Here is a 23,201-nt window from a genome sequence, read left to right as displayed (position 1 = left end):
AAATAAATAAAATCTTTAAAAAAAAAAAAATAAAAAAAAAAAGATTGGCGTATAAAGCAGCTAATCTGCTCATTTAGCAGGCAGAGTTTTCATAGTGCTATAAAATTTCATTGCCCAGATAAACAATGTTTGAATTAAAAATTTTTTTAAAGATTTTATTTATTTGTTTGACAGAGAGAGGACACAAATAGGCAGAGGCAGGCAGAGAGAGGGGGAAGCAGCCTCCCTGCCGAGCAGAGAGCCCAATGTGGGGCTCGATCTCATGACCCTGGGATCATGACCTGAGCTGAAATCAAGAGTTGGATGCTTAACTGACAGAGCCACCAGGTGCCCACTATGTTTAACTTTTTAAGGGATCACCAAACTTTTTCATAGAGGTTGCACCATTTTACATTCCCACCAGCAATGTACAAGGGTTCCTGTTCCTCCCTGTTCTCACCAACATTTTCACTTCTTTGAGTATGACCATCCTCGTAAGTATAAAGTGATACTGCACTGTGGGTTTTTCCTCCCCACTTGGGGGCATTTTTTTTCCTTTAGTGTTTTCTCTTTCCCTCCCATCCCCCCTCCTTCCCTCTCTCTCTCTTTCCTTCCTTCCTTTCTTGCTTGCTTGCTTCCTTCCTTCCTTCATGAGTTTTAGGCTTGCAGAAAAATTAAGCAGAAAGTACAGAGATTTCCCATATACTTCCTCAGCTCTTCTCCCCGTCAGTTTTCCCTGTCATTAACGTCTTGCTTTAGTGTAATGCATTTTTTAAAAAAGATTTTATTTATTTATTTGACAGAGAGAGACACAGCGAGAGAGGGGACACAAGTTGGGGGAGTGGGAGAAAGGAGAAGCAGGCTTCCCACTGAGTAGCCTGATGGGGGACTCGATTCCAGGACCCTGAGTTCATGACTGGAGCTGAAGGCAGACACTTAATGACTGAGCCACCCAAGCGCCCCATACATTGTTTATTATTGATGAGCTAGTATCAATACATTAGCACTAACTAAAGTTCCTAGTTTACACTAGGGTTCACTTTTATTGTACAGTCTATGGATTTGAACAAATCTGTAATGACATGTATTCATCATTATGTAGAGTAGTTTTGCTGTCCTAAAAATACCCTGCGTTCAACCTGTCCATCCCTCCTCATTCCCCTGAACCTCTAGCAATCTTAATTTTTGCTGTCTTTAGTTTTGCCTTTTCCTGAATGTCATATGTTTAGAACCATACAGTATGTAGCCTTTTCAAATTCACTTGTTTCACTTAGCAATATACATTTAGGGTTATTTTTGTGATTTGACAGCTCTTTTCTTTTTATTGTTGAGTAATATTTCATTGTATGGATGTACCGCAGTTTGTTTATCCATTTTCCTATTGAAGGACATCTGGATTGTTTACAAGTTTTGGCAGTTATGAATACAAATGCTGTAAACGTTTGCATGCAGGTCTTTGGACATAAGTTTTCATCTTATTTAGATAAATACCAAGGAGTGTAATTGCCAGGTTGTATGGTAAGAGTGTATGTAGTTTTGAAAGAAACGTCCAGGGGCGCCTGGGTGGCACAGTGGGTTAAGCCTCTGCCTTCCTCTCAGGTCATGATTCAGGGTCCTAGGACTGAGCCCTGCACCGGTCTCGGCAGGGAGCTTGCTTTTCCCTCTCTCTCTCTGCCTGCCTCTATGCCTACTTCTGATCTCTTTCTGTCATATAAATAAATAAAATCTTTATTTAAAAAAAAAAAGGAAAGAAATTGCCAAACTGTCTTCAGAAGTGCCTGTGCCATTTTGCATTCCCACAGGCTGTGGATGAGAGTTCCTGTTGTTCTGCATCCTCATCAGCATTTAGTGTTGTCAGTAGTCTGGATTTTGGTTATTTGTAATAGATGTGTAGTCTTATCTCATTTTAACTTGCATTTCCCTAATGAGGTATGACCTGCAGTATCCTTTCATATGCTTATTTGCCATTTGTTTATCTTCTTTGGTGAGGTGTCTGTTTTGATCTTTTGTCCATTTTTAAATTGTGTTGTTTGTTTTTTTATTGTTGAGTTTTAAGAGTATATTTTAAATATCAGTCCTTTATTAGATATGTATTTTGTGAATATTTTCTCTGTATGTGGCTTATCTTTTCATTTATTTAGCACAGAACAGGAGTTTTTAATTTTAATGAAATCCAACTTACCAACTTTTTCTTTTGTGGATTTTGCTTTTAGTGTGATATCTAAGAACTCCTCACCAAACCCACAGTTTTCTAGATTTTCTCCTATATTACCTTCTAGGAGTTGTATAGTTTTACATTTTACATTTAGGTATGTGATCCATTTTGAGTTAATTGTTGTGAAAGATGTGAGGTCTGTGGCATTGATTCCTTGTTTTGCACGTGAATGTCCAATTGTTTCAACACCATTTGTTGAAAAGATTATCCTTTTTCCATTGAATTGCCTTTCCTCCTTTGTCAAAGATCAGCTAGCTGTATTTGTGTGGGTCTATTTCTGGGCTCTCTATTCCATTCCACTAATCTGTTTGTCTCTTTGGCCAGTACCACATTTTCTTGTTTACAGTAGCTTTATGATAAGTCATGAAGTTGGGTAGTTCGGTCTTCTGACCATGTTCTTCTTTGTCAGTATTGTGTAAGCTATTCTGGATCTTTTGCCTTTCCATATAAACTTTAGAATCGGAGCACCTGGGTGGCTCAGTGGGTTAAAGCCACCGGCTTCGGCTCAGGTCATGATCTCAGGGTCCTGGGATTGAGCCCCACGTCGGGTTCTCTGCTCAGCAGGGAGCCTGCTTCCTCCTCTCTCTCTCTTTCTCTGCCTGCCTCTCTGCTTACTTGTGATCTCTATCTGTCAAGTAAATAAATAAAATCGTAAAAAAAAATCTTAAAAAAAAATCTTTATTTTTTTATTTTTTATTTTTTTAGAAAAAAAAAATCTTTAAAAATATTTATTTATTTGACAGAGAGATAGAGAGCACAAGTAGGCAGTGTGGCAGGCAGAGGGAGAAGGAGAAGCAGACTCTCCACCGAGCAGAGAGCCCGATGCAGGGCTTGATCCCAGGACCTTGGGATCATGACCTGAGCTGAAGGCAGCCGCCTAATTGACTGAGCCACCCAGGTGCCTCAAGAGGGAGCGAATCTTCAAGACAACTCCCCGCTGAGCGCAGAGCCTGATGCAGGGCTCGATCTCATGACCCATGAGATCATGACCTGAGCAGAAACCAAGAATTAGACATTTAAGTGACTTAGCTACCCAGGTGCCCCTCTTCTAAGAGTTTTTATAGTTTTTATATTTAGTTCTTTGATTCATTTTTCATTTATTTTTGCATATGGTGTAAAATAAGGATCCAACTTTATTCTTTTGCATGTGGATATTCAGTTCTTCTAGTGCCATTTGTTGAAGAGGTTGTTCTTTCCCCATTGAATAGTCTTGGGATCCTTGTTGAAAATCAGTTGGTGCCTGGGTCTGTTTCTGAACTCTCAGTTCTTTTGTATGGATCTGTATGTGTATCCTTATCCCAGCACCACATTGTTTTAATTACTGTAGCTTTGTAGTAAACTTTGAAATCAGGATATATGAGTTTTCCACCTTTGTTCTTCTTTTTCAAGATGAGTTTGGCTCTTTGGGGTTTCTTGTAATTCCGTATGGATTTTAAAATCAGCTTTTTCATTTCTGCAAAAAGAGTCATTGGGATTTTCATAGGAATTACATTGACTGTGTAGTTGCTGTGGGGAGTATTTACACAGATGTTTTTGACTTACGGTCTTCTTTAATTTCTTTCAGACGGGCTTTATAATTTTCAGTGTATAAGTTTTACACTTCCTTGGTTAAACTTATTCCTAAGTATGTTATTCTTTTTAAGGCTATTGTAAATAGAATTATTTTATTAATTTCTTTTAAAGATTGTTTATTAGAAATAAACTGATTGTTTATATAGAAATATAACTGATTTTTGAGCATTGATCATAATGTCTTACAACTTCATTGATTCCTTCAGTGGCTTTTTGCCATTCTGATTAAACTGGTATATTTTTCTTTCGCAGACCTCTTGACCTAAATTAGTGGTCCTTTCAAGCTCTTTTCCTTTGTCCCTCTTTTTCTGTTTCCCTTTTATCCTAGTTGTCTTTTAACATCACTCTCTCGGTTTTCTGTCTCCACTAATCAGTTATTCAGTGAATTTCAAGAATTTGGTGAGAAACTGTGCATGGTGCTTTGCTAGGTGCTATGATTGATGAATGTGTGATATGGTTTCTCTTCTGAAAAATGTGTTGAGAACACAAGGTGTGTAGACAGTGATACAAATTAGACTTCATGAGAAGTGATGTAATTGATTAGATGTGCCATTATTTTCTGGACCACTAAAAAAGGATATGTGAATTATAAATAGACATAATGGTAGATATTGATTGTAAGTTCTGTTTTGATTTCAGATGTTAGAATATGAAAAAAATCATTGTAGAATGGATGAAACACAATCTAAAATCAAGTGAGTGGTATAGGCTGCGATCAGTATAGATTGGGATAATATTAAAAATAGCCCCCATTAGGGTTGCCTGTCTGGCTCAGTTAGTAGAGCATGTGACTGTTAATCTTGGGGTTGTGAGTTTGAGCCGCATGTTGGGTGTAGTAGAGATTACTTAAAAATAAAGCCTTAAGGGGCGCCTGGGTGTCTCAGTGGGTTAATGCCTCTGCCTTCGGCTCCGGTCATGGTCCCGGGATCCTGGGATCAAGCCCTGCATCGGGCTCTCTGCTCGGCAGGGAGCCTGCTTCTTCCTCTCTCTCTCTGCCTGCCTCTCTGCTTACTTGTGATCTCTGTCTGTCAAATGAATAAATAAAATCTTAAAAAAAAAAAAACCTTAAAAAATAAGAAACAAAAATATAGCCCCCATTTAACTGACTGTAACAGTATATCAGTCATACAGTAAGTATGAATCTTACTCATTTTAGGAGCCATAGGTGTGTAAATATCTTCTGATAAATATCTACCCAATAAGTGGCAGGACCTAATTTGAACTCAGGCAGTTGACCTTAGAATGTGTACCTTTAACCATGCTAGCTGAATAGAAGATGTGAGGGTTTTTAAAAATTTTTATTTATTTATTTTTAAAAGATTTTATTTACTTATTTGACAGACAGATCACAAGTAGGCAGAAAGGCAGGCAGAGAGAGAGGGGGGGGGGAATCAGGCTCCCTGCTGAGTGGAGAGCCTGATGTGGTTCTCGATCCCAGGACCCTGAGATCATGACCTGAGCTGAAAGCAGAGGCTTTAACCCACTGAGCCACCCAGGTGCCCCGGGAGGTTTGTTGTTGTTGTTGTTTTTTTAAGATGCAAGTTTTGAAGAATGAGTTACTGGGGTGAGAAAGAAGTTAGTGTTCTAAATGCATTTTGAGACAGAAAGAAAGGGAAAAATGTATATGAAGTTGGAGAAAATGTCTTTTCGACATTCTTTCCCCCTTTGCCCCTTTGTTTCAGTGTTTTTTCCCTCCTTTCTGAACTTCTCCCTTTCTTTTACTTCTTTTCCTTATTAATTGGTTGTAAAACAGACTTGAAATACTTATTTGCTGAATTCATTGGATAATAGTTTTATATTTCCCTTTCTCTGCGGAGTCAGTGTGGTATAGTACAAACCTGAACTCAGGAGCCAAACAGACATAGGTTCATATACCAGCATACCCAGGATTTGGCTTGAAGGCCTTGTTGGACAAGTTATGTTGTTGGACAACAATCTGCGTGGGCACCCATTTCCTCATCTTTAAAATGGGACTAATAATGCCTATGGGGCGATGTTCTTAGGTTTAGAGGTAAAATCTATGAAGTGATAGTCACTTGTCTCACTATGCTTAAATCAGTGATGTTGCCATTGTTATAATGTTTTTAGCTAACAACTAGTGAGTTGAACATTTTCTTTCTCTAAAAACAAAATGTTATTGGATTTTATATTTGATGAGGCTCTTTATTCTTTTTCCCTCATGTGAGTGCTTGGCTCTTAGAGTACCTCTGCATGTAAGACAAGAGTCCTGTGCCAGGAGAGATTCCTGATGTAATCGCCGTGGTTCCTCCCATGGATAGCATTCTGATGTTCTTATTGGAATTCCTTACAGCCTGGGAGAGATAGTAAGGTGTTCTAGGTCAGCTGACTCAGGCTGGAGTCAGGAAAAGGATTGGTTGACTTGATGTCTCTGGCCTCTTTTTGCAGAGGAGGAAGCTTGATGCTGTCTATTACTATATGCGCAGTTTAGCTGCCAGCAACCCTATCCTGACTGCCAAGGAGAGTCTCATGAGCTTGTTTGAGGAGACCAAACGAAAGGTGAGTGGGGATGGAGGCAGACTCATTCCTTCCTAAAAGAACATGTTTCTCTTAGTGCTTCTGTGTCCTCAGGGGAATGCCTTATAATGTCCTCAGGGGGTCTCATTGGGCTGTGCTGATGGAGTCAGTCAGCCCCTATGCAGAACCAAACTCATCTTCAGGAGAGTTCTCCAGGGCCCTTGGTTGTGCATCTAGATTATGGAATTAATAATGTCTGTGAGACAAAGCAGATAATACTTTGCTACTTAGGGACCATAGCAAAGTCTTTACTTTTTATAGCCCCTGGGCAACAAACTCAGATGAGGTGAGTGCCTCTTTTTATTAGCTGAATCCCAGGAGTCTGGGCTTATGTGTTTGTATATCGTACAGGCAGAACAGATGGAAAAAAAGCAACACGAGGAATTGGAACTGAGCCCTGACCAGTGGCGGAAAGGAAAGAAGTCTACTTTCCGGCATGTTGGAGATGACACCACTCGCTTAGAGATCTGGATCCATCCATCACATCCCCGGTCCTCCCAGGGCACTGAATCTGGGAAGGATTCTGAGCAGGAGAATGGGCTGGGAAGCCTGAGCCCAAGTGATGTAAGTTCCTGAGAGTGATATAATGAGCAAGACTAAGTAAACGTGGATGCCCCAGTACATGCAACTGGGAGGCACTGCACAGCCATTTCCCATGAATCCCAGGGAAGGTAAAACACATCAGGCTTTCTGCCATCCTCTCTCCAGCTACATGCACTTCATCTTTATTATGTGCTTCCCTCTCTCACCACTATGTGGCACTACTGAATTTAGTAAAACTCGTTTTTCTGAAGGAAGATCTACTTAGTATAGGAGGAGAATTTTTTGCTGCTTTGTATTTGGAGTCACCGGTATGATACTTAAAGATTCTGTTGGCATTCTGTGAAGCTAGTCGGAGAGAGCATAGTAGGAAAACTGCATTGTGCCTTGAGAATAAAATTCTTAGTGGAGTGGATGGTGGGATAAGGTGGGACCACATCTTGAAGGGTTATGTAATAAATAATTTGACTTTTATCTTGAAGGTAGTAGGAAACTATTGAATGCTTTAAATAAGGAAGTAACTTTTCAGATAACACATTTTAGAATATAACTCAGGCTGCTTTGTGAAAAATTTGTAGAAGGGTAAGACTAAAAGAAGGAGGGGTGCTGCAATAATCTGAGTATGATATGGAGAGGACCTGAGCCAGGAAATGGGTCTGGAGATAAGGAGAAGGGAACATATATGAGGCATATTAATGAGGTAGAATCTAAAGGACTTGATTGGACAGGGGGAGCTGAAGGACGTGAGGAAGTCAAAAGTAACATCTACCTAGGTATTTCTGGGTTGGAAACTGGGTGAAGGCTGGTCTATTCCTTGAGATAGGGAATAGAGGTAGAATTGGTTTTAGGAGAAAAGAGTTTAGTTTTAGACATTTTGAAATTTCTATAGGACATTGAAGAGAGATTTAAAGGCTATCATATCTAAAGGTGGGGAGAGCATCCTGGGTTAGAGATGAAGGTTTTTGAAGGCAGCCTCTTATAGATGGAATTGAAGTCATGAGAGTTGTTTCAGTCACTTGAGAAAAAAACAACAAGTAAATTGACAATCTAAGAGAGAAAGGAGATGGATGGCAGGGAGGGGTCCTTGCAGAGGATTGGAAGGGAGAGAAATCTGGAGCACAAGTGCAGGAATTATCCTGAATGAGGGGGAGAGATCCCTCTTTCTTATATTTGAGGGAAAGGAGGAATAGGTAATAGTGGGTCAGGACAGTTTGTGAGTGTTGTGGGAGGAAGATGAGGGAGGGCCTTTTTGATGTTGTTGTTTTTTTTTTTTTTTCCTTTTTGAAGTTGGAGACATGATTGTCTGCAACCAAGAATGAATCAAAGGTTGGTGGGTTAGGAATACTTCTTTAGGGTTTACTTTAAAATTGCCATTTCTCTGGGGTACATAGGTGGTTCATTCGGTTGATTGCCCAACTCTTGGTTTTGGCTCAGGTCATGATCTTGGGTTGTGGGATCAAGCCCTGCATCAGGCTCTGGCTCACCACAGAGTCTGCTTGTCCCTCTTCCTGTGCTCTTCTCCTGACCCTCTCTCTGAAATAAATAAATAAAATATTTAAAAAAATAAAATTTCCACTTCTTTTCCTTTAGCCTTCTTAGTCTTTAGCTGTTTTCTGCATGACTTGGAAAGTAGTCATTACTTACAAATGAAACTTCCAGTTTGCCATGTGCCACGGTTTGCGTGGGCTGCTTCAGAAGAGTTGCAGCTCTGGTAGACTCTCTCACTGCTGTTTTCTTCTAGTTTAGATATTGCATCCCCAAATGGGAAGCCTGTTTGAGTAAGAGAGAAATTGTTCTATTGTGTTAGCTCCACTGTCTGTCTCTAAAATGAAAGCAACAGGGTTGCCTGGGTGTCTCAGTCTGTTGAGCGTGGACTCTTGGTTTTGGCTCAGGTCCTGATCTCAGGGCCCATACCAGGCTTCATGATCAGCGGGGAGTCTGATTCTTTCCCTCTGCTCCTTCCTCTGTGCTCTCCCATCTTTCTCTCTCAAATAAATAAATCTTTTAAGTAAATAAATAAAATGCAAGTAACAATTTGAGAAAGCATTTTGTGGCTTTCTTTGACCTTTACCTCAAGGTTGGGGAGTATTCCTCGTAAGAGTTAAGGTTATAAGTAATATCCCATAGATCTCTCTTTTCCATTAGGTATTTCATTGATTTTTAAGGAATGTGTTTATGAGTCTGTGTTTTTATTTTTTTTTTCTTTAAAGATTTTATTTATTAGGGAGGGAGAGAGTAAGTGAGCACAAGTAGGGTAGGGGAGCAGAAGGGCAGAGGGAGAAGTAGGCTCCTCGCTGAGCAGGGAGCCCAATGCAGGGCTGCATCCCAGGACCCTGGGATCATGACCTGAGCCAAAGGCAGATGCCTAACCAACTGAGCCACTCAGGCATCCCTAAGTCTGTGTTTTTATTCTTGTTTGCATCTCAGAGAAGGCATTTTCAGCACATGGGCTGGCATTAGATCTTTCAAATTGAAAATATAATTATTTTCAATTATATTAATAATATATGGATGTATTTTTGGTAGAAATTTCAAATAATTAAAGACATACAGAGTAAAATGGTCGTTTCTTTTTATTTTTTATTTTATTTTATTTTATTTTAAGATTTTATTTATTTATTTGACAGAGAGAGATCACAGGTAGGCAGAGAGGCAGGCAGAGAGAGAGAGAGAGGAGGAAGCAGGATCCCCGCTGAGCAGAGAGCCCGACGCGAGACTCGATCCCAGGACCCTGAGATCATGACCCGAGCCGAAGGCAGCAGCCCAACCCACTGAGCCACCCAGGCGCACGGTCATTTCTTTTTAAACTATTTATGAAGCTGTTTTTATATTTTCAGCCTGATCATCATCGCCCCAGGTGCCCCTGTAGTTTGCTTTTTTTTTAAAGTGTTTTTGTGTGTGGTTTTTTTTTTTTTCCCAAGATTTTATTTATTTGACAGACAGAGATCATAAGTAAGCAGAGAGGCAGGCAGAGAGAGGAGGAAGCAGGCTCCCTGCTGAGCAGAGAGCCTGATGCGGGCTCCCAGGACCCTGGGATGACCCTGGGATCATGACCTGAGCCGAAGGCAGAGGCTTTAACCCACTGAGCCACCCAGGCGCCCCTGTAGTTTGCTTTTTTAACTTATGAATTGGACATACAGTCCTGTCATAATGTTATAACACACACAGTCCTAAAAATCACTATGCTGTGTAAAATCGCGCAGGAGAAAAGCCACAGAGCTCATGGACAAGATGTGGTTAGGGGCACGACACTGAAATACATCCTCAGTGACTTATTAAAAAAAAAAAAAAAGATATGAACCTAATTAGATAGTTAAGCAATTTTATACATGTCCATTGGTTAAGAAATGTATAAATACTGTTTTGGAAAAGAAAAGAAGTCTAGAAGTGGACTTCAAAAGGATTGCAGCTTTAGTGTTATTGTGAAGTGGAGGAAGGAGAGTTATTTGAAATTGGATGTAAGACCAGATGTGGATTGGCGTGGCCTAGAACGAGTTCACGTGGTGAACTGTGGTAGCTGGTAGATATCTGGAGAGTGTGTATATTTTCTATTTCTCTGTAGTTCGGATCAGCTGAGTGCAATTTTCTGTGCTCACTCAGTGTTTCTCATGAACAAAATCAAGCATAAGGAGATGCAAAATTTGTGCTATGCTCAAATTTTTCCCCAGTGTATTTATCACGGTGGAACAAATGGATATTTTCAGAACAAGGATTATAGCAGAACTGACTGTATTTCTACCTAAGAATATCTTGTTTTGGTATGTTCTTTAGTATGACTGAATGATATTTTGTTATACAGGTATAGGTCATTTGTTTACCTTACCTGTGTAATTTATGTATTTTCGTTTTCATAAAATGTTCATTTTAGTTGTCTTTTTTGGGTGATTAGCCTTACTAGGAATTGCTTTCTTAGCAATTCCTAGAAGCAATTCCTAGAGAGTTTCTAGCACAAACTACTAAAATTCACATCCATAAATAAGAAGCAGAAAGTTTGGCTTCAGGTGGTTGTTATTAATGATAGTAGAGTCCCAACTAGTTTGTTTTCTCTACCAGGCACAGGCTTTGGATCTCTCTCTGAATGGCTACAGGGGGTTAGCTTGTGGGTTGTTGGTTTTCAGCCTTGAGATGTGGTTTGGGTTGAACACGCTAACTGGGGAGGGACTGCCAACCTCAACTGTAAGTGGCATCCTTTTAAACTAATTGAGATTCATATTTAAACTCTACCCCTGCCAGCTAGGCTACTCAAATTCAATGTCACCAGGTTGCAAACATTCTTTATTTAGTGGATGTGCCTTCTGCTATACCGCAGCTCCCATTGAAGATCAGAAAAGGGTTGCTGCTTAGTAAATGAGTTTTTACAGGTAGTGAGTTAATTAAGGAGATTATAGCATCAGAAACAGTTTTCACACTGAGAGGCCAGGGTCTCTGATGAAACTGCTCTGTTCATATCTTGAAAAGAATGTAACTCGAATATGTCTACTGGGAAGAATGAACACATGAGAATAGAAGCCATTGATAGATGTTTGTCTCTGAAACCTTAGTGAGTTCTCATGTGTTGGCATGATTTCATTTACCATTTCCCAGCATTCTCCCAAACTGACTGTAGTTATTGCTTGGTGCTATGTGTGGAAAATGTCTTTAGGTAATGAAATGTCATTGTGTGTTTGGCCAACCTCTTGACAAATCTTTCTTCTCCCTCACCCTTCTCAGTGTGTTTTGGCGTTCAGACTGGACCATACCTCAGTAGGTCCTAATAACCTATTGTTCAGCCTTTCCTTATTTGAATCTTTCTTATTGCACCCACCCAGTGGTTTTTAAGCCATACCAATATTTATTTTCTTTTTCTTTTTCTTTCTTTCTCTCTCTCTCTCTCTTTTTTTTTTTTAGATTTTACTTATTTATTTGACAGAGAGATCACAAGTAGGCATAGCAGCAGGCGGGGGTGGTGGGTAAGGAGGCTCCCCACTGAGCAGAGAGCCCGATGCGGGGCTCGATCCCAGGACCCTGAGATCATGAGCCGAAGGCAGAGGCTCAACACACTGAGCCACCCAGGCACCCCTATTTTATTTCTTTTGATCATATTTTTTTTTTATTTCAGGACTTGTTTATACCCAGGATTTACTGCAGTTTATCTTGAGGTTTTTGGTTTTTTAAAAAATACTTTATTTATTTATTTGACAGACAAAGATCACAAGTAGGCAGAGAGGCAGGCAGAGAGAGAGAGAGAGAGGAGGAAGCAGACTCCCTGCTGAGCAGGGAGCCCGATGCATGGCTCAATCCCAGGACCCTGGGATCATGACCCGAGGGGAAGGCACAGGGCTTAACCCACTGAGCCACCAAGGCACCCCTTGAGTTTTTGTTTTTATTTTTATTTATTTTAATTTTTATTATTTTTTAAGGATTTATTTACTTATTTATTGGCAGACAGATCACAAGTAGGCAGAGAGGCAGGCAGAGAGAGAGAGAGAGGAGGAAGCAGGCTCCCTGACAAGCAGAGAGCCTGACTTGGGATTCAATCTGAGGACTCTGGGATCATGACCTGAGCTTCTAGAAGGCAGAGGCTTTTAACTCACTCAGCCACCCAGGCACCCTTATCTTGAGTTTTTAGAGTAGAGAGTTGCTTCTGGGTCCCGTGCTTAACCAGACTAAAGTCTAATCTGTCCTTTTGTGCCACCTTTGTGCTAGGGTTGTAAAGATGAATAGGACATTATTATTACCTCAAAGAGCTTAGAGTCTAGTGCATGGGTCAGGAAGCTTTTTCTGAAAAAGGCCAGGTAGTCAATATCTGAGGCCTTGCAGGCCATATGGTCTCTGTTATAGCTACTTGCCCAGCTTTTGGGGTGCTAAAATAGCCGTGGACAGTGCATAAATGAATGAGCATGGCTGGGTTCCAGTAAAACTTTATTTTTAAAGACTGGCGGCAGGCAGCCTGCCTCTGGCCTATGGGCCTGGTTTGCCAGATTCTGATCTGGTAGAAGTAATGGCCGCAAAAACAGAATGTTTGGGTATACAGTTGGTTATTGTCTTTTGTGGTAGTTATATCCTAGAAAGTCACCACAAGACACTGAATTAGTGAATCCTGAACCACTGCTTCTTCCTTTTTTTTTTTTTAAGATTATTTATTTATTTAATAGGGAGAGAGGGGGGCATAAGTAGGCAGAGCAGCAGGCAGAGGCAGAGGGAGAAGCAGGCTTTCTGCCAAGCAAGGAGCCCAATGCAGGGCTCAATTCCAGAACCTTGGGATCATGACTTGAGTCGAAGGCAGATGTTTAACAGAACTGAGTCACCCAGGCGCCCCTGAGCCATTGCTTCTAAGGGAAATACAGGCTTAGATTTCTGTGAGCCTCTGGTTATAAGAATTTCATCAAGTAATCAGTACATACCTTTTTCATTTGTTTGGTTGGTTTTTAGAGAGAGAGAGTAGGGAGAAGAGGTAAGGGCTGAGGCACAGAGAATCCTAAGCAGGTTCTATGTTCATCGTGGAGCTCAAAGCAAGGCTTGATCTCACAACCCTGAAATCATGACCTGAGCCAAAATCAAGAATTGGATGCTCAACCGACTTAGCCACTGAGGTGCCCCATAACCTTGTTTTATGTAGGTTTCTGTTTATAGTCACTTTATTTAATATATATTATTGATTAACTTTGAACTCATGACTGACCATAACTTGTGCCTCAGCAGTCACACATTTTCTCTGTAAGGCACATCACAGCCTTGGAGGCCATTTTAAACAGTGAAATCATGAACAAAAAGGCATGAAAAACATGGCTCTAAATAGACCATGAAAAGGGCACTTGCTTAAAGTACGAGAACTTGGAATAGAAGTCAGCGAGTAACCTCAGCTGGAAACATGTGTATCAGGCAACTTGAATTTTCTGCCTTTCTGGGTATGTCCATGAATGACTGCAAAAGCACCATGGGTATTGATTTTGGTGTTTTTTTTTTTTTTTTTTTTTAAGATTTTATTTATTTATTTGACAGAGAGAGATCACAAGCAGGCAGAGAGGCAGGCAGAGAGAGGAGGAAGCAGGCTCCCCGCTGAGCAGAGAGCCCGATGCGGGGCTCGATCCCAGGACCCTGAGATCATGACCTGAGCCGAAGGCAGCGGCTTAAACCACTGAGCCACCCAGGCGCCTTTTTTTTTTTTTTTAAAGATTTTATTTATTTATTTGACAGAGACACAGTGAGAGAGGAGCAGGAGAGGGGAAAGCAGGCTTCCCGCCAAGCAGGGAGCCCGATGTGGGGCTTGATCCTAGGACTTTGGGATCGTGACCTGAGCCGAAGGCAGACGCTTAATGACTGAGCCACCCAGGTGCCCCTGATTTTGGTGTTATTAATGAGTTTTAGCAAGTAGCTGAATTCACAAATACAAAATCCACAAATAATGATGACCAAATATATTGTGGTAAGTGGCGTGAGGGAGGTATGCATTGAGTACCATGGAGGCACAGAGAAGAACACTTGGTTTAGTCCTGGTGGAAGTATGGGTTGTAGGGAGGAAAAGGAGAATGACTTTGGAAGGCTTCCTGAAAGTTAACTAGGCCAAGTGAGAAGAGAGTGTTCCAAGTAGAAGGAACAGCATGAGCAAAAGACAGAGGAGGTGTGACACAGCAGAGGGGTTGCAGGGTGTCTAAATCTATGATAATTTGGGGGATCCTATGAGAAAGTTGGAGTGGGAGAGAGACTGAGCCTTCTGCAGGAACACTTTCTAGTTTGGTGCTGTGGTGTGTATGGGTAGGGTCAGTGGGCTGGGCCCAAATAATGTACTTCGGGATTCTGGAAGCAGTTGTTTCTGGATTTTCTCATTGTTTACTTCTCGTGTCTGCATTGTTAATTCAACAAAAGCAGTACCGTCTCATTCATTAAATTAGGTAGGGTGGAAATTGCTGAATTTTTTGCCCCACAATTTGTTGATTAAAATTTGAGGGCTATTCTTTTAGATGGTGCTTTAGGCATTCCAAACTTAAATATGCAGAAGATACTAGTGTTTCTTTGTGTCTTCGTTGTTGGAGGAATTTGCCAATGGGTTCAGTTAAGTAGGGCAAATCTTTTCTTTTCATTTTGATATTTTTATTGCCTTTAAAAATTTACAAAGCTGGGGTGCCTAGGTAGGGTTAAGGTTCCGACTCTTGGTTAATTACAAGTCCTGATCTTAGGGTTGTGAGATCGAGCCCCGTGTGGGGCTCTGTGCTCAGCATAGGGTCTGGTCGGGATTCTCTCTCCTTCTCCCTCTGCTCCCTGACCCCACAAAAATAAATAAATATATATATATTTTAGACTTTATTTATTTATTTGGCACAGAGAGATCACAAATAGGCAGAAAGGCAGGCAGAGAGAGAGGGGGAAGTAGGCTTCCTGCTGATCAGAGAGCCTGATGCGGGGCTCGATCCCAGGACCCTGAGATCATGACCTGAGCTGAAGGCAGAGGCTTAACCCACTGAGCCACCCAGGCTCCCCATAAATAAATCTTTTAAAAAAAATTTACAAAGCCAACACATCCTTAAAAAGTATGAAAATGCAGACAAACTGTGTTTTTACCATCTGTCAATAACTACCATTGACATCTTAGGGTATGTTTTTCCTGCGTGTTTATATAAGTCACAGCACTTAGTATTGGAAATGTCTAATGCCCATTAACCTGGGGAATCAGAAGAAAAAAATCCATGCCTAATTATCAACTCAGAACTTGATGGAAAAGTAGTACTCTAATTTCTAAAGTCAACATAGTTACCATATCTTTCTGTTTATCCGAGTACACAGAATGATGCTGTAATGTCTTTCCTCTCCTGTGTAAAGAGAAACTTCTTTTTTTTTTTTTTAAGGTTTTATTTATTTATTTGACAGAGATCACAAGTAGGCAGAGAGGCAGGCTGAGAGAGAGGAAGGGAAGCAGGCTCCCTGCTGAGCAGAGAGCCCAATGCAGGGCTTGATCCCAGGACCCTGAGATCATGACCTGAGCTGAAGGCAGAGGCTTTAACCCACTGAGCCACCCAGACGCCCCAAAGAGAAACTTCTTAAGGCACACGAACAAGGAAGAAGACCTTCAAGAAAGATTAGACATCTAATAGGACTGATTATTGTTTTGAAAGACCCCGAAAGGGTCCATTTTGTAGGGAAGCATCTAGAACTAGTGATAAATTGGGGCATGAGGGATTAGTTTGAGGCCCCCTGAGCATGGAAGCTTCATGACTTTGTTTAAAAAACTGGATTCTAGTTGGAAAAGTGTCTAGGTGGCATTTTTGGGGTTGACTTCTAGGTTGGTAGGAATAGAGATTGAGAGATCTAGCAGAGTAGTGATTGCCTTTTAAAATATTTTATTTAAAGAATTATTTTTGAATAGGTAAAAGATTGTGTGTGTGTGTGTATGGTTCTCTCTCATCTTTTATGCTTAGTATCATACACAGTTACTCATTTTTGTTTTTTTCCCCCATCATTTTACTGTTGGATTTGGGAGATCTTTCCATGAGTGCTGGCAGCTTGATAGATTTTATTAATTTAGTCCAGCATTTGCTATATCAGAGGGAGGATACGACAGAGTTTAACAGCTTAGTCTTTGGGAAGTTCTAAGTTCAAGTTTTAGTTTTATAAGTTATCAGCAGGGAGGCTTCAAGCATGCACTTCAGTTTCTTCATCTGTCAGAGGGCAATACTGATAGACTAAATGAAGTAACGCACGTGAAGAACGATGAGTGGCATATTGTAATTTCTCATGTATTGGTGGTAGTAGTTGTTATGTACATACTTATGTTTTTGTTATAATCTCTTAAGGTGTTAAGTTTATTTTTTGCCTTTTTTCCTGTTTCTAACCAAAGTGAACAATGACGCTTGATAAATTTACATACTGGGAGCCCACTGTTTAAATGCAGACCTGTTTTTTTTGTTATGAAGAGTTTTATTTAATAATGACAAATTTCAAATACACATAGGAGAAAATAATAAAATTAACCTTCATATAACCTGTGACTCATATTCAATAGTTATCAATATTTTTCCATCTTTGTTTTAGCTTTCCCTCATGTATTGTCCCCCCCCCCCCGCTCAGGTTGAAGTATTTTATTTTATTTTTATATTTTGTTATTTATTTATTTTAAAGTAGGCTCCATGCCCAGTGTGGAGCCCAGTGTGGGGTTTGAATTCACAACCATGAGATCAAGACCTTAGCTGAGATTAAGAGTCTGATGTTTAACCGAATGAGCTATGCTGTTACCCTGGTTGCAGTATTTTATTTATTTTTATTTTTTTAAAGATTTATCCATTTGAGAGAGAGAGAGAGAGATATTTATCCATTTGAGAGAGAGCAGTGGGGGGTGGGGGGCGGTCAGAGGGAGAGGGAGAGAGAGAATCCTTAGGCAGTCTCCCTGCTGAGCACAGAGCAGCCGGGCACTGGGCTTGCTCCCATGACCCATGAGATATGACCTGAGCCGAAACCAAGAGTTGGGTGCTTGACTGACTGATCCACCCAGGCGCCCTTGGTTGAAGTATTTTATTTTTATTTTTTTATTTTTTAAAGATTTTTATTTATTTATTTTAGAGAGGGACAGTGAGAGAGAGAGCATGAGAGGGAGGAAGGTCAGAGGGAGAAACAGACCCCCTTGGAGCTGGGAGCCTGATGCGGGACTCGATCCCGAAATCCCGGGATCATGACCCTAGTGGAAGGCAGTTGCTTAACCAACTGAGCCACCCAAGTGCCCCTATTTTTATTTTTTTTAAAGATTTTATTTATTTATTTGACAGAGATTACATGTAGGCAGGGAGGCAGGCAGAGAGATAGGAAGGGAAGCAGGCTCCCCACTGAGCAGAGAGCCCGATGCGGGGCTCGATCCCAGGACCCTGGGATCATGACCTGAGCTGAAGGCAGAGGCTTAACCCACTGAGCCACTGTGCCACCCAGGCGCCCCTAGGTTGAAGTATTTTTTTTTTTAAGATTTTATTTATTTATTTGACAGACAGAGATCACAAGTAGGCAGAGAGGCAGGCAGAGAGAGAAGGGGAAGCAAGCTCCCTGCTGATCAGAGAGCCTGACGCGGGGCTCGATCCTAGGACTCTGAGATCATGACCCAAGCCACAGGCAGAGGCTCTAACCCACTGAGCCACCCTGGAGACCCTGGTTGAAGTATTTTAAAGGAAATCCTGGATAATGCATCATTGGATAATACACATTTCTTTCTTTCTTTTTTTTTTAAAAGATTTTATTTACTTGACAGAGAGAGATCACAAGTAGGCAGAGAGGCAGGCAGAGAGAGAGGAGGAAGCAGGCTCCCCACTGAGCAGAACCCAATGTGGGGCTCAATCCCAGGACCTTGAGAACATGACCTGAGCTGAAGACAGAGGCTTTAACCCACTGAGCTACCCAGGCACCCCAACCCTATACATTTGACTTCTATACACACCATTTAAAAAATAATGGACTTTTTCTTAAATACCACAGTGCCATTGCCATGTCTGTCCGTGGCATCATTTGGTCATTTGGTATCTGATCCATAACTTCACTTCCCACATTATTTTACAAATGAGGTCTTAGAGTTGGTCTGTTCAAATGAAGACCTACACGTTACATTGGATTGTTTTATCTTCTAAGTTTCTTTTAGTCAAGAACAATTCTGCCTTCCCATTTAAAAACGTTCTTCACGTCATAAGGTTTTTAAGCTCGTTAGTTGTCCTGTAGAATTCTCACATTCTGGATTTGTCTTTGTTTGCCTTGTGGTATCATTTAACCTTTCCTTCTGTCCTTCATATTCCTGTAAATGAGAGTTAGCTCTGGAAACTTTTTTAGATTCGGGTTCAGCCTTTTTGGCAAGAGTACTACATAGGTGGTACTGTGTGCCTCATTTTGCCCTGCATTAGCAGGTGTCTGATTATCTCACTTACAGTGATGCTAAGACTAATCATATGGTTCAGGTGCCCCAAATAGTAGATTTTTGCTTGTTTTGTTTTTAAGGTTTAATCAGTTGCCAGCTAATTTACGAAAAAAATCAAGATCTGGCAACAGTTTTCCAGAGCCAAGTAACAGCTACCCCCTTTTAATCAGGCTTGTGTTCTCCAGTTTACCCCTCCTCCCCGCTCCTGTACTTGCATACTGCTCACTTTCATCACCTACCTTGTCTCTGTAGGCATTTGATTTTGTGATCAGTGCTTTCAAAGTGCAGCCAAAATGGGTTATTGCAATCTAGGCTTTTAAGTTGTTTCTCAGAGATCGTTTAGGATTGGCAAGTCCCTCCAGTCAGTCCTCATTTTGGTCACGGTTTGGAAATGTCTTAATCATTGGACCATAAGTGTTGTTTTGGTTTTTCTTTTTCTTTTTTTCTTGGGGAGGGGGCATAAGTGTTTTGCTTGGCTTCACGTGGTATTGTCATTGGTGCTGATCCAGAAACTAGTTAGCAGTATGTGCTGCTACCAGGCCGGTTCCCTCTTTGTCCGCAGTCTAACAGTAAGCCTAAGGAATCTGAAGGTATCACTTCTGTTTCCTGATGAAATTAGTACCTCTGGGAATGGAGGCCTACACACACAGCTCTGGGACAGCTTCTTTTCTCAACATCCTGTTGCAGCTGAACTTGGTGAAAAATGAGAAGTTACTCTGCTTAAGTGTGTGAACTGAAAAGCATCAGGCTGTGATCTAGAAAAGTCTGAATGCCACCCACCAAACCAGTTGACTGGAAGTAAACTCTTTGCACACGTGGGTGGCTCAGTTGGTTAGGCATTTGCCTTCGATTCAGGTGGTGATCCTGGGGTCCTGGAGTAGAGTCTTGTATTGGCTCCCTGCTCCACGGGGAGCCAGCTTCTCCCTCTGCCTTTGTGCCTCCTGCCCCCATGTGTCTCTCATGAATAAATAAATAAAATGTTTTTCAAAAAAGGAAGTTTTTCTTGGACACCTGGGTGGCTCAGTCAGTTAAGCACCCGCCTTTGGCTCAGGGCATGATCCCAGAGTTCTGGGATTGTGTCCTGCCTTGGGCTCCAAGCTCAGTGGGGAGCCTGCTTCTACCTCTCCCTTTGCCTCTTCCCCTGCTTGTGTTCTTGCTCACTCTCTCTCAAAGTCTTAAAAAAATGCAAATAAAAATAGTAAGAAAACATTTTTTAAAAAAAGAAAGAAACTTTTCTTATCTTTTGTAGTTTTATTTAACCCCAGGCTTTTTAGTTGTTACCTGAAATCTCTGGTAGTGTGAGAACCTTGTTTCTCTAGGCTTGGAAATCATAGTTTCTGTCTGAAACTTTGCATGCTGCCCCTGCCTAAATTTCATGTGTCCCATGTTTCCATGGTGGGTTTTTATTTTTTTTTCCCTCCTTAGAGGGCGCTATTAAAAGTTGAGAACGATGATTTTTTTCTGACTGAAGGCATGGCTCTGTGAGCTGGGTAGTACACAAGTGTATTTTTTCTTGCATTTAATCAAGAGTCCAGCAAAGTAAACATTGGCCAACAAAGGAGCACAGCTTCACTGTGAGAAACCCAGGTCAGGCAGCCTGTAGCACGGAGCTTTCACGTACTCAACCTGTTAGATTTGTTTGCCGGCTTTTTTATTTTTCAAGTGTGTTTTGCAGGTGGCATTTTCTCCAGACCACTTGTCTTGTTTTTCGGTGCCCCTTGCTTCGTTTGTGCACCTGAGCTGCCACTGCTTGCCGCTGCCGCCACCACTGCCACCGCCATGCTGGAAAGAAAGCTGTGATGTGTGGGTGGTACACATCTAATACCTCCACCCTCCCCTCACCCCCACTGCCCTGGGAGCACAACTAGAGCTCAGAGCACGGTTTTAGAAGGCCTGCTTTCTTAGGCAAGGTGAATCTTGGAGTGAGTTTTAGGTCCCAGTGTGGTATTGTAAGCCTTTAGATTGGCACTTTTCAGAGTTAGTGCCATTAGGTACAGCTCAAAACTCTTGGCCTGATTTTTTCTGGATGGCATAAGCATTGATCTGACTTATAGCGAGGGAAGAGTTGAGTCTATGTGCTAATCGGTAAATGTTTGTATCTGTGGTAACTTGATTATTTCATTGCCCCATCATTATCAAAGAGAAAGTTAGCTTAGTTTCTTGGCCTTGTAAAGATAACCTATCTGTAGGCTGCGTACCATACAGTTTTGCAGGGTTGCTGTGTGAATTACATGAACATCATGTCATTTATAAAGCCCTTTACTTTTGTGAAGTAGTTTATAGGATGTGCCTTATGTCATACTCCTCCACCCTGAAAGCTATTTGAAAGTATTCTGTGACCTGAGACTTGGAAACCTAGGATGACAGGAGTTCGTAAAGCCTCTTTCTGTAGGAAGAGGCTACAGGTTGGCTCTCTTTTTCTTAGGCCTTAAGAAACAGAACTCGGTGAGATGGCTTCAAAGGTAGAACCAGGACTGGGTTTTTCAGATATTGATAATGTGTTCTGTGAGAAAGAGCCCCTAACAGGCAAGGACTGGGGCTGCTTGCCTGGATTGTTGCTGGACTCTTGGGCTGATGTCTTTCTTTGTCTCTTTGTGGTTGGCAGTGAGTGGAAGTTTCTCAAAGTACTTGGGCCCTACCTACAAACCCTTAACGCCCCATATGACCTCGGTCACCAAACCACTTCAGGGCTTTATTTTTATCCTAGCCGTTTCGTTTCAAGATGTGAGGTTGGTTTCTTTCCTCTAGCAGAGCAAAGTTCTCTGGGGGAAGAAACAGAGTGCCAGGGTGCAGTTGAGGCTGGTTAAACACCAAAACCACACTCTTCATCTCTCTGGGCTTGAGACGTGACATAAGCCATGCTGCAAGCACCAGCTTCCACACTGTGAAGAGACCTTGTCAGATACTAACTTCGTTTATTTTGTGCGTGTGTGTGTTGTTCACCTTTTTAGACAATTAAAATGTGGGGGGAAAGAAGTGTATCTGTGCCTTCTGGTCTAGCCTGAAATTCTAATTCTAAGAATGGACACTGTGTTAAAATCCAGTATTTCCGAGCTTAAGGTTTTTCATCTTCCCCAACAGTGTTGATGAGAACTCTCACAACTCACCAGGTCTCAGGAAACCGGATTACCAACATATCCTGTTCGCGTGCATGTGTGTATTCTGTGTTACCCACAGGCCACTTTCCACCCCACGTGACCTTTAGTTACCATCCGGAAAGTCAGGACCCAGATACCAGTCAGAATTTCCAGGCTTTGGTTTGGTTTAGACATTTTAGAAAATGTTAACAGTAGTAATTTTAGAGAGACTTTCTGAGTGGCATATATAGTGAATAGGAAGTAACACGTCCTGAGAAGAGGGGGAAAGGCAGTACCAGTACTCTTCGAGAAACGTGTTTGAAAAGGAACATTTGGGTGAAAACCTGAAACGAAAATGCCCAGGGGAGGAGGAGAGGACAGGAGAGAATTATTTAATTAATTAGAAGTAAGTAATTCCCCAGTTTTTAGGTTCTGAGGCTAAATTCTGAAGCTCTTACTACATTCATTAAAATTAAAACATAAAAACATTATTAAAGTTGTTTATTGCACACTTCATCACATTTTATTTTAATCAGCATCTCTCAGTGTGAACAGATTATCATGAGTCAGGTAATGGTCTAGAACAGGGATAGATAAAAGACTGCCAAAGTCCTGCAAGCTAGGAGTGGTTTGTAACATACTTACATAAGGACTTGTTTAAAAGGAAGAACATATGACAGAGATGTATGTGGTCCGCAAGGCCTAAGCAATTTACTGTCCGACCCTTTACAGAAAGAGTTTGCCTACCTCTGCTCTAGAATGGGAAGGGTGAAGGCAGTTACTACAGTGGCGATCCTTTACTTAGGACATTGTTAATAAGGCTATTACTGCCTTCTTGGGGGCACAGTTCCTCATTTTGTGGGACTGTCACTGCAGGATGTTTAGCATGCCCACTGGATACCAGTAGTGGCCCCCACACATTTCCAAGCACTCCCTGGAAGGAGTGCTCCTGTTCTGGTTGAGAATCACCGATACAAGAGCTTGATGAGAATCAAAAACACCTTGTTAAGTTTTCTTCTCTCAATTCTTCTCAGTCAGAGAACAGATTTGGGATTTGGCTCTTTGTGGTGAAAGGACCATAGTGAGAGAGAATGTGAGTAACTCATGGAAAATGGAGAGTGCTCAGTAGGGTAGAAAATAAGGTTTTAAGGAGGCCATTTAATGAATATGTTTCATGTACCCCCTTAAAGAATTATTGAGATTGATGTTTAATTTATGAAAACTTTATTTTGATGTTGCATGTGCTTTGTAAAGCATATTCCTCTCTATATGAGAAGAAGAGTGGCCATCTTTGACCTTAATGTCCAGATGATCTGAGATCTGTGGGAATCTGTATGGTATACTTGAGAGACTTGTTCAAAGCTGATATAAGGACGTAGTTTTGGCATCTTGTGAATAACCTGATATCCAGACTTAAGCCAGAACT

At 41.3% G+C, this 23,201-nt stretch overlaps 1 protein-coding gene across 3 annotated transcripts in view; it reads left to right on the top strand.

Annotated features, from left to right (window-relative positions):
- SMG6 (SMG6 nonsense mediated mRNA decay factor) overlaps window positions 1-23,201 on the top strand; it is a 245,642-nt gene that overhangs the window by 10,288 nt on the left and 212,153 nt on the right. For all 3 annotated transcript variants that reach the window (XM_004746840.3, XM_045070314.1, XM_004746841.3), the window contains exons 7-8: window positions 6,173-6,283; window positions 6,653-6,865. In XM_004746840.3, coding sequence (XP_004746897.1) covers window positions 6,173-6,283; window positions 6,653-6,865 — 324 coding nt within the window. The remainder of the gene's footprint in view (window positions 1-6,172; window positions 6,284-6,652; window positions 6,866-23,201) is intronic.

The sequence above is a fragment of the Mustela putorius genome, unplaced genomic scaffold (assembly GCF_011764305.1).
Source record: "Mustela putorius furo isolate JIRA1106 unplaced genomic scaffold, ASM1176430v1.1 tig00003962_pilon_pilon_pilon, whole genome shotgun sequence".
Classification (NCBI taxonomy): domain Eukaryota; kingdom Metazoa; phylum Chordata; class Mammalia; order Carnivora; family Mustelidae; genus Mustela; species Mustela putorius.
Note: the sequence above shows the minus strand (reverse complement) of the source record. Positions and strands in the feature narration are given on the sequence as shown.